The following is a 20,763-nucleotide window of genomic DNA, read 5'->3' on the forward strand; positions in this document are numbered from 1 at the left end:
TATTTCAGTTTTATCTACATTATTTTCTGTCAAAAGGGAAGACATAGACATGATAGATAATACAAGAAGCTCTTTATCATATTCCCATTTCATTTGGATGTAGATTTATTCAGATTAATTCATTTTTGAGTTGAGGCTAAGTGCAAATCCTCGTATGTGTTGGATTGTAAGGCATGGAAGTCTTTTTTTCTTGAGTTGAGGCTAAGGGCTTAGAAATTGATTAGTTTTCCTCAGTTAAAAATGAAGAGAAAAAGTCCCCACCACACATGATCATCATAGGCAGCTTGCAGGCTTGCAGGTGGGGTGAATAGGATAGCTGAAAGGGAAGGCTGGCTGATCAACAGACCATGATCAATAATGTGTACATGCAATGAATGAACCATCAAGGACACGTTCACTAGAGGAGGATCCAGAATCTGTGGAATATGGTAAAGAAAATGATCATATCAACCAACAGGTCCAACACCATATAACAAATTTGATTTGATGCTTCATCTTATATATACATACATATTTATTTATTTGGTAGCATATAATATATATGGTTATGAGTTATGACCATGTAACATGAACTCAATAAAGATGGTGGAGCATGCCTAGTAAAGGAGCATTGATATTTGATACTGCTGTGAAGTCACTCACACCTCCCAAAAACCGGCTTTAAAATTTGTGAATCATCCTCTTATCAACTCTCTAGGGTACTCCAATTTTTTGAATAGTGATGAATTTGCCCTTGGCCTTATGCTTCACCAGTTTTCTTTTTCTCATTAATTGTTTTTTTTCTCCTTTTGTTTGGTATAAGTTATCAGTGCTTTCACATCATGCAGATGGCAAATTTTAAGATGATACCCACTTCATTTTCTCTACTTAAAATCAATCTGCATCATTAGGAGTTGGTAATTCAAAATCATCATATTGATTTTCTAAAACAATAATTGAGCCAAGAGTCATCCCCCTCCATGAATGAAAGAGACACAGAAACCAAAAGCAGTTTGGGTACAATTTCCAACTTCGGAAAAAGGAGTGGTTAGGCATTTGGAATACGTGGCAAATGAAGACACTGCACACCTGCGAACCACATGACCATACAGATAAGGAATGGTTGAAGTGAGTGGGTCAACTTGGCAACTTGCCACCTGTCACTTTAATTAGATAATTAGATTGAAGTACGAATTTTATGGATTCTTCTTCTTCCGTTTGACATGAGTCCCCAAAGCTTTACCCTCTTCCTCTACCTATGGGTCACAATTTGGATGTCACTTGTTTTAACATAATGGAGTTGGATTTGAATAGGGCCGTAACTTCAGTGGGTTGCTTGTAATTAACATAGAGTTAAATTTCAATTCATGACAATCTAAGAGAGTCTAATCTAACTCGATTTATGCATAAATTAATCACTTCAAACCCAATTTAATTTAATTTTTCTAAGTTCATATTGAATTTGAGTTAGTCCAATGAGATTGGAGTTGCTTATATTCACCCGATACATGATTTAAAATCTATTCATAATATTTTTAATATTTTTTATATGTTTATTCTTAAATTTAAATAAAAAAAATAAGATAACGTTTTAAAATAATAAGAAAAAAATAAAGATTAATTCATGTATTTTTTTAAGAAAAATGAAAAAGCACATGATGTAATTATAATTTGATGTTTTTCTTTGAAAATTTTAAAAATAAATAAAATTAATAATATTATATAAGATAATAAATATTATTAAACTATTAAATTAAGTTTAGGTTAGATTTAATTGTTCAAACCTTGGTTCAAACCCAATTTAAATTGAGTTCAAATTAAAACAATTAAATTCAAACCTAACTCATACATTAATTTGAATATAGAGTTTGATTCAGATTGGATCAAGCTAATGCATTAAAGTTACACCCCTAATTTCAACCCGTTAAAAATGAATAACTCAATACTTTTCATCAACCTAAATAAAGAGGCCTTTTTCTTTCTCTATTTTATTTTTTAAAATCTTTTTGTTTAAATAAGCTTGTTCCCTAAATGAGATTCCTAACTTTGGGAAACAAGACAGAGATTATGATTTCTCACAATGCTACCCATAGAGTTGTCTTTTGGAGGAATATTTTGGAGGAATATGCAAGGAGCAAGCCATTTTAATTTGTGTATTAAAAAGTTCTCAAATCTTTGTTAATATTATTCCTTTTAACTTTTGGGGACCCATGGACCTGCACCAAGAAAAAGGGCATCTTTTTGAGCTTTCACTCTCATTTTCAAATGTCCTTGCAATCAATGATCCAAGCACCATGTTGGGCAATCCAAAAGGGCCTTTTGCTTTCTTTAATTAGCTTTCAAAGAAAAGAAAGAGAGGGGGAAGCAAAAAGTTTATATTCATGTGTTGTGTACTAAAAAAAGAGGAAAATAAAATATATGTAGACAAAAGTGTTGAGTTATCTTACTTGCATGTTTGGTTTTTGAAAGGTGTGGCAAGGTTAAATTAGAGGTAAAATCAAAGAGAAGATGCAATTGAAGTCAAGAGGAAGATAAAAATGAAGTTAAGAAAAAATTATTCTATTGGAGTTTAGAAAAAATTACCGAAGTAGAATCTTTCTTGACATCCCCCACAAATTCAAGGTGGTTAATGGAAATAAACTTGAATTTCGATGAAATGAGAGTGAAACGTTTAGGGAAATATGATTTATTAAAAATGTTAGTTGGTTGATCATTGGTATCATTGGAGTATATATATGCTAATAACCTACTTTGATGTGAGTCATTTAAATGACACTAATTCTCACAATATAGTTTATGGAGGAAGTGAATAAGACTTGTAAATCATCAAAAAGTCAATGCAATTATAGTAGTTCTATAGTAGTGACACAACAAGAGCATAATAATTAGCTTATGTATTATAACAACTAACAACAAACTGCTAGCTTTTCACTCAACCGTTAAATGAGATAATCACCTAAAAACAATAACTAGTACTTAATTGATTGTTGATTTGTAGGATCACTAGCCCAATTAATATCTCAAAATGATCAAAGTTGGAGTGATAAGTCAGCAAAGAAGAATAAGTTATGAAACAGGGTGCCTTTAGTATTATGGGAATCGATCATCCTTAGAAATTAGAACTTCTAAAACAAATAACATTGTTGATTAATTTAATTGAATTATTTTACCACACATTTTATAGATTTTTTATTAACCAGTGCATTGTTTTTATAAAAATTTTGTCTAATCAAAGTATATTGAACATAGTTTGGGTGTGTGAGGATATGTAGAAGGTACAAACCATGAGATCTTTGATAAATTGTTCATGATGGTTCATGAATTTGGACAATAGAGTAAAAGTCATGGTACATCACTTTCCTTGTAGAGTAATGGTTTATCTTAGTTATTAGAATTAGATTCTAAGGTAGATACACTAGTGTATATGACCATATGGAGATACATATTATTAATGTGATAAAATGACATGTAATTTCTCAAAGCAACCATGTTATATATGTTCTTAATCTTAAGAAGTTATTGAACTAATGTTTGAATTAATGATTGCTTCGAGTTTATAAATGACTGAGATCTAAAAATGATCTTGCTAACTTGGGTAGTTCTTAATTCAACATGTTGTAAAATATATCTTTAATAAAAATACCATGATATTTAAGTATATGAGAGTCTAGCATCCTCTTGAATAATTTTAAAGTTAGTAATCAAGATCAATTCATGATCATGATAATTCTATTAAATTAGGATTTCATATTTATCCTTGTGTATGAAGAAACGTGAATTGATCGTGGAATAAAAGTGGATTTGTGATTCAAGAAATAAAGATGTAATCCAAATGGTTGATAATAATTTATAATTAGATTATAGATATCAATTCAAAGGGAACATTATGAAATGATATAGTAGGTCATGAATTTAAACTTTTACTTATTAATTGTTTCATTATAATTGTCATAGAAGATTCGAGTCGTGATTTATTATAGGTTTTTTGAAAAAATCTATAAGAACAATTTTTTTGTTTTTTGTTTTTTTTTTTTTTTTTTTTGGGTTTTAATGATCCTTACTTGAACTATTCAATTAGTGAATACAATAATTTTATTGAGCAATTGGAAGATTATGATGGTGCACCATATAATCTTAGGTACACTATGAGGATCATGGTTAAGGCTAGGCCATTAAGGGTATGTAGTCTTGTTATGTATCGTAATTAAGCTATATATAAAGGAAAATTATAAATGCATCCATCAAAACTCTCTTTGCATCTACCCTATTTACACATCCACCTAAAAATTTAAAACCTATTAATTTTATCCACCTTACAATTTTAAAAATACTTAACACACTCTTCCCATTATTCTCTCTCTAAACACTTTTTCTTCTTCTTTGTTTTTCTTTCAACTTATTTCTTCCCAACTATAAATTTTAACTTTAGATAACACAGAACATGGAAATCTATTAGGGCTTGTTCCTATCTAATTTTTGACAAAAAAAACTTATTGTAAAAATATTTGAAAAATAATTAGGAAGAATATAGATGTGATTTTGAAGTAAGAAATTGTGAAAAATTGCAATGTAAATGGAGAAACAAAAAATTTGAACTTATGGTGTCCAATTGTGAAAGACCGAACATACCTTAGATGTCCAGAGGTATAGGGTCAGACACCCTTAAGAGTGTTTAGAAGTGTAGGGTCAAACACTATTAAGATTTTTCAAAGGTACAAGGTCGAGCAACTACAAAATGCTTGACCCTAAAACTCTAAATGATAACCATGAGACCTTCTTCTTCTAACTCAAAAAAATGTAATAAGAAATGCAAAAAAATTGTTTAAAAACCATGTTTGTGCACTTATAAAAACATTGAATATGATTATTTGTTTATCCATTTGTGAGAAACGCAACTCTCTTGCTAAGTTTTATTAGGATTGTAGAGATATTAGAAGAGAACGAATGAAAGAAGGTAAGGAAAATGGATGTATTTTTGTGATGAAGGATATTTTTGGGATTCAATAAGGGCATTTATGTCTTAAAAGATTTCATTAAAATCTGAATGCCAAAAGAGTTTTTGGATGCATTTATAATTTCCCTTATATAAAACATATTTGTGCCGACATTAGATGCATCCTCTTTTTTTCCCGTTATCTCATTCTCTCTTCACTAATTACTCTTAGAGACTGCCCACACAGCCAAGTATATAAGTGAATAGCATCAAGGCGGGAAGATCCTAGGTGATAAAGGCAAATTTGTGGTGGATTTAAGCCTACATTAACTAAAGCAAAGAGATTCAAGTTTGTTTTTTTGGAACTCCTTTATCTATGGCATGCACACTTTCAATTTTTTTCATTGTTCTTGATCACTCAAAACCATCAAGAATAATGAAAAATAAAAAAGACAACTGTATAATTACAGAGAGAAAGACATGAACTAACTGAGTATATCACATATTTGATATTAGAGTGAATATTTGTAAGATAAACAAAACTACTAAAAAGTCTCAAATATAGGTTAGCATCTTAACGACTCCCTGTCACCAGGTTGAAGTTTTAGATTAGGCTCAATAGATGTGTCAACTATTTGCATTAGTAAGATTTGCTAAAGAAAGAGAAGCTGGGAAGCAAATTTTAGTCTGGCCAAGATGAAAACTATTTGATAAGGTTGATATTTCAAGTACTAAAAAATAGTTGGAAGGCTAATATCATTCATTTCAAAAGTTTGTTAAGAATCATTTTGAGTTCTTCAATGCCTTGTGAGTCATCTCCAATGAGAATTATATCATTCAGATGTAGTAAGAAAACAATAGTTCCCTGATTAGTGTTGTGTAAGAAAAAAACATAATTGAAGACACTACAGGAAAAGTTAGAAAAAAGTCATGACGAAACTAATTTTGGCAAACCAATTATAATATGTTTGCTTAAACCTATTAATAATTGGATGCAAATGATTTTCCTTGGAGGATGATCATCTCGGGGGGAAAATTGAATATAGACTTTTTTCGTTGAGATCACCGTTCAAAAATGCATTTTTGACATCTATCTAGGAAAATATTATCTAATGATAAATTACTATGACTTCAAGAAAAGTGCAAAAGGTAATTAATCAAGCAATTGGAGAAAAAAATTCTTTACATATAATCAATTCTATACTCTTAGGTATATCCTTTAGCAAAAAGATGAGCTTTATAATGCTTAATCATGCAATTAAACTTAGGTGGTATTTGTTTTTTTTACTTAATTTTAAATAGAACCTTGATACTTAATAGTGTTAAATATTAGATTGTTTGTTTTTGTAGTTTTTTATTTTTATTAAGTATTAAAAAGTAAAGAAAAACCAATATGTTATTTTTTTTATTTAGAAAAAGTTACATATTTTGACTTTTTCTATTTAGTAAAAAGTTTATAATAAGTCATAAAAAAAGTAGAAAAACAAACAACCTAAATTCTGAAAACAAATTGCTTTAAGCAAAAAACTAAAAAAACAAATACCACCTAAATTTTGATTTTGTAGATCTATTTACATCTTATAATTGACTTTTCAAGAGGCACCTTAAGTCTCAAATGTGAGTTTCTATAAGAGCTTTGATTCACTGTATATAGTTTCTTGCTAATAGAGGCCTCACAAAAGGAACTAGGTTCATGTAATGTGACAAAAACATATAAACAATGAAAATCTTAAAAATGAGTAGGAGGTTGATGTGTCATGGTAAAGCTATGATGAACAACACTAAAAGTGAAGGTAAGATCTGTGGTTGAGTATAGAGATGGATGAGGCAGGTCTTTCAAGTATAGTCCCCGTCCTACCTATAATAGGACAAGTTTGAGAAAAAACCGAGGGTAGAAGGTAGGGGTGGGGGTGTTGAGGTGACTCTGAGATTCATTTTTATTTTAACCTATATATAAGATTAAATAAAAATTTATTTTAATTGATTTTTTTTTCATTTTTCATTTTTGACATATGGAAAAAAAAGGGAATTTATGTAACCATACACCAAGGGGCAAAATTTTGCCTTTTGGAAACTTAACTTTTTACTTTTCAAATTCAATGGATTTTGTGAAAAATAAACCACATTTCATACACTGTAATAGTGATATTGAGGGCCCTTCCAAAAATACCCTCATACACTTTGACATAATCAATTGCTTAGAAAAGTCATGTTCCACTTAAGCCAATGACATGGCTCATATGACATGTAGACACTCCACGTGGCAATATTTAAAAAAAAAATATTTACTAAAATATAATAGTGAGATTTACCCGAAATCATTTCTTCTGTGTTGAATCAAAACCCTAAATCCCTTCTTCTCTCTTTGAACCAAACCCCCCAAATCCCTTCTTCTCTCTTGAACCAAACCCTAACTCCAAAAACCCATATTTTTTCACTTTCTTTCACAACCACAATTCGCGAGGGGAGCTTGTAGTGAAAATAGAGAGAGGTGGTCCGAGCTTAGAGGAGTTTTCCCAAGTACGAATGTAATGGATTTATGAGTTAATTTGGGTTGGTATTGTTGCTTGTTGAGATCTTTGACAGAAAATTGGGTAATTTTTTAAAAATATCACCGAGATTTCGGTATTAATGGGTATTTTTTACCCATTTTCAGAAAAAAAAAAAAAAAAAAGGGAAATGTCATTGAAACTAGTGAGGTTGTAAGTTTGTAACTGTCAAAAAATAAAAATAAAATTCTAGGGTTTAAGTTGTAGGTCTTAAAAAGAGGCTTTGATGGAAATAAAAGGAAAAACTGATTAATTAAAGAAATAGTGTATTTGAACTCCACTTACCAGTCCAGCCCGCACACGCACACAGATCCACAATTTGAGGGCAAAGGTTGTGGTTTTCAGCGTGGCTCAAAAATCGTGGATTTAGGGTTTGTAGAATTTAAATCCAATGGCACAAAAGCAATCAATTTAAAGAAATAGTGTATTTGAACTCCACTTACCAGTCCAGCCCGCACACGCACACAGATCCACAATTTGAGGGCAAAGGTTATGGTTTTCAGCGTGGCTCAAAAATCGTGGATTTAGGGTTTGTAGAATTTAAATCCAATGGCACAAAAGCAATCAATTTAAAGAAATAGTGTATTTGAACTCCACTTACCAGTCCAGCCCGCACACGCACACAGATCCACAATTTGAGGGCAAAGGTTGTGGTTTTCAGCTTGGATAAAAAATCGTGGATTTAAGGTTTGTAGAATTTAAATCCAATGGCACAAAAGCAAATAGAACCCTAGAACAGATCTAGAAAACACTGGGAGCAACAAAATAAAAGCATTTTTTTTTTTTGGTTTTCCTTGGGAGTTTTGATGGATTTCTCTCGGAAATCAAACGAGGATGAATTTTCCCAGAAATCGAATGGGGGATGGATTTTCTTGGGAAGCAAACTAGGGTTGAAAAGAAATATTAATAACATGATTAGATTAGTACCTGCGAGGATTGAGAGTGGCAGAGGAAAATAGGGCATGATGCTTGCCTAGAGAAGAATTCTATTAAGGGGCTTCTTGATGCCTCACTTGTGGTGGTCGTCTTTTGTTTGTTTTTTAGATATAGTATACAAATAAAAAGGAAACAAATCATAAGAACAATATTATAAATCAAAATTATTAATTATTAATTATTAATTATCCATCTTTATTTTGGTTAAATCAAAATTTCAATTTTTATCAGTAATATTTTATAAATTAAAATTAATTTGATAAGATAAATTATTAATAATATTAATTATTTAAATAAATTAATGTTAATAGAAAATTTTGTTACCATATATTTTTAATACAAATGTAGAAAATTTTTAAATGGTAGGTTACTCTTTTCTTTCAGTAGTTTTGTAACTTCATTAATTTTGTAAACATTGGTCTTTTTGTTGTTTGATGGATATTGTAGTTTAAAATGTGAAATGGTCTCTATTTGTTTATGTAGATTTGTTTCAGTTATGCCAATTCATCTTGATGGCGCTAACTTCATGGGTCATATGAAGTGAATTGTAGGATTACGTACTTTTTAGTGAAATAGAGGTTTGAGGACTATGATTTTTATTGAATTGGATTTTGATATGTCATATTTTCTTTTATAGCTATTTTTGTAACCATATCAACGTTGGTGCCATCGATCTTGTTGTTTGTTGAATAAAGTAGTTTAAAACAATATGACTTTTATTTATCAATATAAAAAAATATTATATTTTAATTTACAAAAAAATCAAAATTTACATGAACTGTTATATATATACATTATATATATATATATATACAAAAACTAACCTCCTCAATTCTGGAGCTTATCCGTTACAAGAACTTTTTTCTCAAAACTGATTGGTTGACAAAGAAAATTCCAATATTATCTTCATTTATTTAAAAATAATTTAAAATGCATGCATTTTTTAATTTATGATTTAATTATTCCCAAAAATAGCCCTTTACTTGTCATGTCATCCTAATCCATTGACAATTAGAATCCTTTGTATAAATATTTCCATTCTTTTTAGATATTTTATTATTATTATTATTATTATTATTATTATTATTATTATTATTATTACTTTATTATTTTATTATTTGGGAATTTGTTTTCTCTAGAAACATTATAAAGTAAGAATTTGAAAAAAAAAAAAACAGAATTTATTATAGTATTAATAAGTTAAAAAAAGATTCATATTCTTGATAATAAATAAACCAATAATAAATTTCTATTTATTATATAATATTAATAATTGTTTAATATAATAATGAATAAAATTTGTTATTAGAGTTTTTAATAATAAATTTGTTATAATATTAAAATAATTATATATTACGAAGTTTATTCTTTATTATTTAATAAACAATCTTATTACTTTTTGAATTGGTAATTATGATTAAATATGATTTGTTGACAATATTTCCTAAACTTTTAGAAAACTAAAATAAGAATCCTATAAGGTGTTTGTTTCTAGAGGAAAAAAAATCTTAAATAATAAAATAAAATAAAAAATCTAAAATAATAAGGAAACATTTATATGGAGGAGTGTAGTTGTCAATAATCTTAAATTATTATTATTATTATTATTACTTTATTATTTTATTATTTGGGAATTTGGGAATTTTTTTTCTCTAGAAACATAATAAAGTAAGAATTTGAAAAAAAAAAAACAGAATTTATTATAGTATTAATAAGTTAAAAATAGATTCATATTCTTGATAATAAATAAACCAATAATAAATTTCTATTTATTATATAATATTAATAATTGTTTAATATAATAATGAATAAAATTTGTTATTAGAGTTTTTCAATAATAAATTTGTTATAATATTAAAACAATTATATATTACGAGTTTATTCTTTATTATTTAATAAACAATCTTATTACTTTTTGAATTGGTAATTATGATTAATATATGATTTGTTTGACAATATTTTCTAAACTTTTAGAAAACTAAAATAAGAATCCTATAAGGTGTTTGTTTCTAGAGGAAAAAAAATCTTAAATAATAAAATAAAAAAATCTAAAATAATAAGGAAACATTTATATGGAGGAGTGTAGTTGTCAATAATCTTAAATTATTATTATTATTTGGGAATTTTTTTTCTCTAGAAACATTATAAAGTAAGAATTTGAAAAAAAAAAAAAAACAAAATTTATTATAGTATTAATAAGTTAAAAATAGATTCATATTCTTGATAATAAATAAACCAATAATAAATTTCTATTTATTATATAATATTAATAATTGTTTAATATAATAATGAATAAAATTTGTTATTAGAGTTTTTCAATAATAAATTTGTTATAATATTAAAATAATTATATATTACGAAGTTTATTCTTTATTATTTAATAAACAATCTTATTACTTTTTGAATTGGTAATTATGATTAAATATGATTTGTTTGACAATATTTCCTAAACTTTTAGAAAACTAAAATAAGAATCCTATAAGATGTTTGTTTCTAGAGGAAAAAAAATCTTAAATAATAAAATAATAAAAAAAAAATCTAAAATAATAAGGAAACATTTATATGGAGGAGTGTAGTTGTCAACTAATTTGAATAACATAAAAAATAAAATGACATTTTTTGGAATAATTGGATAACTCAGTGCATGTATTTCAAATTATTTTTAAATAGATGAAGATAATACTAATTTAAAATATTTGGGATTCTTTTTACCATATATTTTCTTATTAGTGAATCAAATCCCACTTTTCCCTAAACTATATTGATTTGGTTAGATAAGTATGTAACTTTGAGGCATACCATTTGTTTAATTGGCTGACCCACTAAAATGCACATTGTCTGTTTTTTTTTTTTTTTTTTTTGCAGTGGGTATCATAGTAGGTGACCCTATATATAACAATTTCACCCTTATTGATAACCATATTATTGAAAGGCTAGAGGAAACCGATCTCAATGATTTTCATTTACATGATGTAACAAAATGTTTCCCATTTCTTTGTTAATATATGTTATATTTGTGTAATAATTATGATGAATGTATATAGGAACACTAAATTCACATTCACATGTCTTTAACATTTGATTAATTTATTAATGAATTATGGTTGTTTAATGCAGTGATAATATGAACATACGATGTCGTTGTTCTGGCCGTAGATTCCTCTCTGGAATCCATTTGCTCTCAGAAGTGAAGAAGGATGTAATAAGAGAACTTGGTTTTGGTGGGCTATTGCAATTAGGTTATAAGAAGGTTAATTTAGATTTATGTTTTTGGTTGATAAAAAACACAAACATTGCTTATTCCCAACTCGAGTTATTTGGGGGTAAGAAGGTTTCTTTGACATGTCATGATGTTGGGATGACGATGGGCATTCCACATAGTGGAAGAAAGTTAATTGTTGAGAAGGGAAGTGTTAAAGCTAGTCAAATGCCGAGTTTGCAAGATATAGAGTCAATGATCGTTGGCATCGATGATATGGAGGAATTTAAGCGGGTCTTCTTGATTTCGCTTGTGCAACCTTATTGGTACCCACATCTCGTTTGGAAGGTAGTCACTCGTTATGGTATGCACCTCGAGAGTAGTTACTTGGGAACATAAATTGGGGAGAATATGTCTTAGAATTTTTTATTCAAGCTATACATGAACATAGGAGGAAGGAAAGTGTTTGGATTAAAGGGTGTTTGATGTTTCTACAGGTAACTTTTTGTCTTATTTATAAGTATATGTCCATGTATTAGATATTCAATAACGGTTATACACTATGTTGGCCATGATGTTACCACTAATTATGTCTTATATAATGCAACAGATATTCTACTTTTCAATATCTAATTTTCCAGCCATGTATGTGGAACTTACCACTCATCGCATTGCTATATGGAACGATTTTTTGGTTAAGCAACGCATCAAGTTGAATGCTTGGAGGATTTGGCAAAGTTGAGGTATAATTAGATTTTAGTTATATTAAGATAGTTGATTACCATTGTAATTAGATTATTGGGATGACAATTTACATGTTTTACAATGATAGTTGGCTAACACATCGGTGGAGCAAGACGAAACAGAAAAAAATAAGGCTCCTGCAGTTGATGATCTAGTTGACCCAGATGAGAATGAAGACTTTGATGTAATCCTTCATACCTAATGACTATGAATAGTAACTTATATTAAAGCTTAGTTTAAATATATGTCATTTAATGTTCCTTCATTATGTTTGACTTAGGTTATTTGTGCTCGCATGGAGGCAACACAACATCAAATCACCGATGTACAAAGTCATCTTAATAGTCTTATTGCATCATACAACCGTGACGTGAAAGTGTTGAGGACTCATTTCACCTCTTCACACTATCGCACAGATGAAGGCCAACCGTCAAATTTTCATGAACATGTTAATGAAAGTGGTGCACCATTTTATACAAATAATCCACAACACTCACCTGTTCATTCTGGTGGTCAAAGAAGATCTTCTGAAGATGACCTTGGATGTACAAATGAAGGGGTGTGAGAAAGACCCGTCGTAGAAGATGGTGTGTTCTTTTCAAACGAGGATCTCCTTCACCCTAGGCCACACAATATGTTGGTGTTAGTGCAATCGTGCATGAACAACAATGTGGATGTAGCACCACAAGCCTCAGAAGAAATACGACCACGAAGAGTAAAAATGAAAGTACGTCATCATAGGTAACGAGCAGCTGCGTGCAAGTCACCTTTTGTACAATTATGTGTATCAAAATATAAAAGGTTGATGGAAGAAGAGACACATGTTGTCGACTATGTGTTTGACGAGTCAAAAGATCCTAGGTTAGTCCCAAATCACACGTTTAGCAAGTATTGTTCTTAAAAGACTATGATTATGGATTTGTCTAGAAAACAAAAAAAATTACTCACGTCTTGTGTTTCATGTGATTAATAGTGAGATGCTTTGTGCATATGGTGGCTATGGCGTGACACGGGAACAACTTCAATGCTTAGTAGGGGAGAGCTTCATTGATATTCCGGTAAGGTTTATGATAAATAAGAAAAAATACCTTCATCTTTCCATTGATCATTTTAACTAATGAAGAGGCATTATGTAAGTGATTTCCATGTTTTGCCGATACATGAATGCAAAAGAAGAGAATCCTTCTCGCAGACACTTTTTTAATCCATACTTTGGGGTGAGGTTTTTTTCCTCGAGTACACCAAATCTTGTCCCTAATATAAGATGCATGTTTAGTTTTAGTCATACATTGTTACTATGATCTCAACAACTTTTTACAGGAAATATGTGGTTCAATGAGCAAGTCTACCTCAAAATCAACACTCAAGAAAAGATTAGGTAGTTATTGTGTTAATCTTGAATGTTGCAACCAGGTAATGCTTGACTATTGTATTGATTATATAGATTGATGACAATTTTTTAATAATTTTGAATTTATATTTCAAATATTTAAGCATTCATTGTTGTTATGATGATTGTCTGTTTTGTAGTTTTATATCCCCTTATTCCAATTTAATGAATGGGTCATCATGGTAATCAATTTGGAGGCTAAAAGGGTGGATCTACTTTCATCATATAATAGCATTCAACGTGTTCACTTTGTTAATGAAGCTTTCAAAGTAGTTGGATTTATGTCGCAGTTATTAAAAAATTCCTTCAAGCGGAATGATGTGAATATAAATAATTTACATCTACAGTATGCAAATATCGTTGGCGATCCAAAATTGTTAGTTACATTTTTTTTTTCTTCCATGTATTCATTTTCAATCCTAATTGGGTCCTATGTTAATAACATGTCACAAATCATACTTGTTATTGCAGATGTCATACTGGGATGTATGCTATTCTCTATATGCAACATTGGGATGGAAGTGGTCTTAATAGAACCATTAATTCTGTAAGTTGTTAAATATGATGTTATGTTTTTATTTTCAAATGTACATGTTAAATGTTACCGGGATGTAGGGTCTAACATAAGTTTAATGTGTAGGAACGCATGAGCCTTGAAAGATTGAAATTTGCAACTCATATGGTTCTTGATAGCGAAAATGAAATTGGTGAAATGGTTACAACTAATATTTGGTCAACCAATGATGTAGAATAGTATTGGGTAACCTTCACAATTAATTTCTTTTGTTTTATTTCATTCAATTTTTTAACTATACATTCTAATTTAAACTTCAACTTGGTCATCAATAGTGAATAATAGATTTTGAGGCTATGTCATGTCTTTTTTATAGTACAATAGAAGGGATAAGTTATCAAGACTGCTTCCAATGCATGCATGGTTCATTTGACTACCAGGTTAGGTGCTATCTCCTCCCTATATATATAAAACTATAGTAAATGACATTTTTATTTTTTAAGGTTATATTATTGACAATTTCTTTATGCTTCCATAAATCGTTTGTGTTATTCCATATAACCTGTTTAAATCAGTTGATAATATTGTAATGACATGGTCTGGTTGCTTAAACTTATCCCCAATTTTCTATGTTTATGTATAATCATGAGCTAATTATTAGATAATTCAACAACCCTGTAAACCAATTTGGTCAAATGGCTGTATTTTCTGTTTAGCTGAAAGAATCCTTGTTACCATCTTATTGTGGGTTTGGTTGTCTCGCATCTATAAAGCAATTGATACTAAACTTAGTTTAGAGTGATTTTTGATGGTTAGACATTTAATAAGACAAATGATGACTTGTTCCTACATTAATATTTCCTAAGGGAGTGTTGTGGAAGGAACCCTCTAAAAGAATAAGTTCCTTCATTACTCATAAGCTTTATAGGTTTTTATTATGTTTTATTTACATCTTATGGTTAACTGTACTTCTCTTATCTTTAGGAGGTCACTGATAAGCTGATTGAGGAGGATGAATTTGATGCAGATCAAAATGATGCATTTAAGGTGATCTGTAATTGATGATATGCATGTAACTTATTGCTCTTGCATGTAATTAACCATACCATGAACTTAAATTGTTTTGGTTGCTCAGAATTTTGTCAAAGACAATATCTGAGAGTCAAAAAAAGCCAATAGACAGGTATTTTATAGCAGATACCAATCGTTGCAATAGTTTTGGTCTTACACATAAATTTCAAATATGTTAAGTACTTGTCAATTCCTTTTCTTGTAGGCTAGAGAAGCTCGAAAAAAGGCCTTGCAGAAATGAGTTAGTAGACTAAAGTAGCATTTGAAAACATGAAGTTTAACAAGTTCTACTCAGTCCAGACCGATGATACTCCTGACATATCAAATGTTAAGGTACAATTTATTTTTTCTTTTGCAAAAGCTAATATTATTAACACCATCTAATTAAAAGAAGGTGCACAAATGTACACAAGAAGTTTAGAAATGAGACATAAAGGCAATTAGATTGAGAGATTAACAAAAGCACCTCTCTATAATCATTAAAAGCCCAACCAATCAACACAATCTAATATGGACAGTCATGTTAAAAGTCAGAGAGAGCATAAGAAAGAATTTGTTAGAGTTTGTTCCGATTTTTCTTCATTGACAAAAACTCTAAAATGTTAAGGTACAATTTTGAACATCTCTTCTATTGAAAGAACAGAATATCTTCGACACCACTATTTTTGTTTCTCCATGTGAGACTATTGATAGCCTATGAATCTTGTGCATTTTGGAGCTGGCCTTGATGCGATATTCAAGATCATGGTGTATTGCTATAAGTCGTTCCCTACATAAATAGTCAAAAAATAATCTCTTGACGGAATATATGTTTAATTTATTTATCTGTTCCATGCTAACATAACCTGTTTGGTATTTTTAATATCAACTAACTGATCGCCCAAAAGCTTTGTCATTATGTGGCCATTTTTTTTCCTTGGTATCCAAATGGATCAATATGACACTATTTCTAAATGGTTTGACTTTTACTTAGCTAATTAAGTTGAGTTTTTTCTGTTGAGTCACCTTGTTTTCACTTGGCCATGGTTTATTGAGGGTATGTTTTGTCATCCATTTTGTGAATAAGTACAAAAAATAGTTAATTGGTTGTAGCATATCAATGAATTTGGCCTCTTCTACATGACTCATTAATCTTTAAATAGTAATTATTATTGTTTGGAATGCCTTTCAGGCACCGTTTATAAACATGTATTATGGGAAAGCTCATGAAGTTCTGTGATTGGGCTCATCAACCACCAGTATTTCTACTACAAAAGATGCCAATTGATTTGCATTGGGGACTATAGCTAGCTATTGATTCTAGGATATGTTTCATGATGAAAGTTCATAATGGAACCCTAAATGTGTGCTAAATCTGGTGGTTCTTTCTCGGTTTCTCAAGTTTGTCTTACCTTTCCAATTTATGTACTTTGTTAAAAGTTCTAATTTTGTCCCATCAACATTATTTCTTGTATTCCCAAAAGGTTCAATTCTGCCAATGCCATGAAATACAAATAGTTATTGATCATTTATGGAGGTTTAAATGATTGTGGATGATATAGACATTTACAAAACGAAATTGCATACTCGTGCAGCGTTTGGCATGATGGAAAATATCATAGTGGTAATAAATCTTTGTTTAGCAAGGTGATTAGCTTCTATGTGTAGCTATCAGAGTAATAAAGCCATAGAATTTTATATTTACGGATGATTTTTAAAAATAATTATTTTTAATGATATGGGTCATTTTTTTCCAAATTGAATTAAATAAACTTCTACTACTGTTTTTGTGGAAAAAAAATTGGAGTCCATGCGCATTTTTTGCTAATTGTGAAAGTTTTTTTTAGCATTTTTAATAATTTAATGATACATTTTTTAAAGTATTTAAAATGTCATAAAATATGTTTTAATATACGTATTTTTTAATTTTAAAATAAATCTCTTAAAGACATTAAATCAATTAATGCTACTTTTCTTATAAAAATTTAATAAATATTATATTTATTCATACTTATATCAACTACATTACACTTATTTGATAAATATTTATCCATTTTATGTCAAAGAGAACAAAAACTTGAAAAACTTTTGTTGCATTTGATTTGATTGTATCACAATGGACAATTAATAACTAGAGGTCAACATATTACCAATATTTATGATGCACCTACCACATAATAACTTCACATTCACTCCACATATTGACAGTCTCCAATTGTAGGCTTGTAGAAGACTTCATATTACCAATATTTATGATGCACCTACCACATAATAACTCCACATTCACTCCACATAATGATAGTCTCCAATTGTAGGCTTGTAGAAGACTTCATTCACATTGTTTCATCCCATCCAACTTTAGTGACTTGTAACTATGCACTCATTATGGAACATTAAATGCATGTATGTACTAGCTACATCTCTTGCATAGGCGGACCTCCATTCCAACTTCAACCATTTACTCAGTTTGGTTGACATCACATCCTCAACAACTCATATTCATTCCCATTTACACCTCATATTCTACCACCTATACACGTTGCACATCACAACCTCCCTCTTCCACCCACCCATTCCTCCATTGTAGTTAATCTACCCTTTCACTCTAAGATTTTCACCGGCATAATCGTCAACAATTTGCTACAATAACAACAACAATAAGGTTTGTTTTTCATTGTTTTCTACACATATTTTTTCTTGGTTGTGGCAACCACTCTTTTGGGAGTTGCTTGAATTCCTTTTTAAGCTATTTGTGGTTGGCTTGGATGCAATGAATTGAAACTTTTCATCTCTAACTTCCATCACTGAATTTTTAACAATATGTAGTGCCATTACAAGGACCAAACATCATGCCGCTTAAAAAGAAGGTTAGACATGGCTCAACGTTAACTGTACCTGAGGAAGTCCAACATAACCCTTTCATGCCTCGCCACCCACCGGATGAGCACGAATGTGATAAGCTCATAGAAAAACGACCAATTGTCGTTGAGCGTGTCATTCTAATTGCTAGGTTTGAAGAACATGGTGTTGCTGAGTTACTAGATTTTTACAAATTGAGACCATTTATACAGCTAACGCAAGAATGTTATCCAACTCCTGTGCGAGCATTCTATAGCAATATCATAAATGTTGACGAGGAGAAATATTCGTTTCACACTTCATTCAAGGGAGTTGTTGTGCGAGTTTCCCCATCCCTTATTGGACGCATCTTCCCTTTAGAAACACCCAAGAAAGCTATTAACTTTTGTATTCCAGATATTGATATAAAGGCAATGTCAGACACAATAACAGAGGAATTATGCGGCCATTCTTTTCAGTTGGGTACAAGTGTTGAACGTAGATCTCTTCTTCCAAAATACAGGATTCTAAGTCTGATATTGTTTCATACTGTCTTGAATAAGAAGGGTCATCTTAATGAGCTTACACTATATGTTCTGCATATTCTGTTCCACATGGCACGTCGCCGTAAAATTAATTTGCCATAACATGATAGAGGCACAGCGTAGTAATGTGAGCACACGTGCATTACCATATGGTTTAACTGTTTGCTTGCTTTTACAAAATACAGGGTTGGATTTCAAGACACTGCCTTATGAGTCAATCCCGCGCATGCAACCTATGCGCATGAAAATGTCGATAGACAAACAAACATCATCCTCTTCTTCGCGTAGGTCAACTAAAAGTTCTCAACTTGGGGATATTTACGCAATGTGCAAATCAATGAACAATCAATTGAAGATTGTGCGTCAACAATGCGATCGTTCCATTGCAGCATGGAAACCATTGCACCCTGATGCTCTACCTCCTACGCCATCACAGACAGATGATGAGGAAGATGGTGATGATGATGGTGGAGATGAAGAAGACGAAGATGCACCGACTGATGGAGAGGAGTAACCTTAGTTTCTGGCCGTCTTACAACCGAATGCGTATGTGTGTGCACAACATTTTCATGGATTTGTAATAAGTTTATAAAATCTCGTTCTCAAACAACTTCTTAACTCCTTTTACTTTAACGTTTTCCAATGCTTATCGATATGCATGCTTTCATTAGTCATTAGTAAACTTTATACTCTCTTGCACCAATTGTCAACACGTTATGCAATATTTATGTGTAAATGTGATGCTAGTTATGAGGTTGGTTTAAGTTATTTTGAATGTCTGAATGACATTTGCCTATTTTCCAGTCTTAGTATGTATTGACTCTATATTTTAGGCTTCAACACATATGAAGCAATTCTCCATACATTTTATTTCAATGTGAATGTGTAGGGTCAGCCCTTCATGCGTTGGGTCTACCTCCCATGACCATATTGTCTGATCAACAAGTAAGATAAAGTCACTATGAAGGCATGCCACCTAAACAAGGGGCATGCCTATCATTTTGATACTGCACAAATAATAACTACGATTAGGTTTTCACCCACTTGCATGCATGTCATATGAAAGGTGTGCCCCTAATTTGGCTACTGCACATGGCATCTTCGACACATAGGCATGCCTGTGAAATAAAGAGTGGGCCCTTATTTTGTGTATTGCATATAACATAAGATTCCAAAGTTTATCATACCATTGGGGATGTGTATGACATGAAGGCGATGACCATAGTTTTCCTTCATGTTGATTCCTACAAAAAAAACGTTGTCATTACCTAATACTTTATTTCAAATTTATATTATCATTTTATTTTATATTATCTTTATTTTTTTAACTACTTTTTTTTATTTAGCTCATTATTAATTTTTTTTTTATTTACCCGTTTACTTTTATTTAATTTCAAAATTTTGTATTTTTAAATATTACAAAAATAGTTGTACTCAGAATTTGCTACAATAAAAAAAATTATGAAATCCTAATATTTTATAACTTAAAATTAATTTGATTAGATAAATGATTAATAATTTTAATTATTTAAATAAATTAATGTTAATTGAAAAATTGTCACCACATATTTGTAATAAATTTTTAGAAATCATATCTCAAATCAAATATTTGATATAAATCAATTTAGTTTTTATTTAAAATGTAATAAAATATGTTTTAATAAAAGTATTTTTATAATTTTGAAATAAATCACTTAAATATATTAATTGAATTTATGTTAATTTTTTGATAAAAATTTAATAAATATTATCTTTAATTGTACTTATATCAATTATACTTACAAAACATCTTTAATACACACACACACACACACATATATATATATTACAAATTTTGCGAAGGATGTACAAATGTTTCCAAAGCGTGTTTCGAGGTGGGGATCAACCATGAATCCCTTCCTTATGGGTTGCCAAATTAAATTATGGTCCATCCATGGCAATAAGGAGGTCCCAGAATCACTAGGCTTAGATGTACCAAATTTAATGAAAGATGTACCAAATTTTGTGAAGGATGTACCAAGGGTCCGAAAATGCGTTCTGAAGTGGGGATCAACTCCCAATCACTTTGTTATGGGTTTCTAAATGA

At 30.2% G+C, this 20,763-nt stretch overlaps 1 protein-coding gene and 1 long non-coding RNA gene across 3 annotated transcripts; both read left to right on the top strand.

Annotated features, from left to right (window-relative positions):
* Positions 1-12,959: 12,959 nt before the first annotated feature.
* Positions 12,960-14,531, top strand: LOC104880879 (uncharacterized). 2 transcript variants are annotated; one of them, XM_059741219.1, is made up of 6 exons: positions 12,960-13,201; positions 13,314-13,398; positions 13,661-13,753; positions 13,871-14,106; positions 14,202-14,277; positions 14,371-14,531. In XM_059741219.1, exons 1-6 carry the CDS (start codon positions 13,146-13,148, stop codon positions 14,482-14,484), a joined length of 660 nt encoding a protein of 219 aa, XP_059597202.1. In that variant the 5' UTR covers positions 12,960-13,145; the 3' UTR covers positions 14,485-14,531. The 2 variants fall into 2 exon arrangements, with proteins under 2 accessions (XP_059597202.1, XP_059597203.1); XM_059741220.1 differs by having other exon boundaries at positions 13,314-13,557; positions 14,371-14,529.
* Positions 14,532-15,085: 554 nt separating this feature from the next.
* LOC104880880 (uncharacterized) lies at positions 15,086-18,157 on the top strand. Its single transcript, XR_786991.3, has 3 exons — positions 15,086-15,427; positions 15,521-15,648; positions 18,121-18,157. It is a non-coding gene; the product is annotated as an uncharacterized LOC104880880 (long non-coding RNA).
* Positions 18,158-20,763: the final 2,606 nt, after the last annotated feature.

This window comes from Vitis vinifera, chromosome 12, assembly GCF_030704535.1.
Source record: "Vitis vinifera cultivar Pinot Noir 40024 chromosome 12, ASM3070453v1".
In the NCBI taxonomy this organism is placed as follows: Eukaryota; Viridiplantae; Streptophyta; class Magnoliopsida; order Vitales; family Vitaceae; genus Vitis; species Vitis vinifera.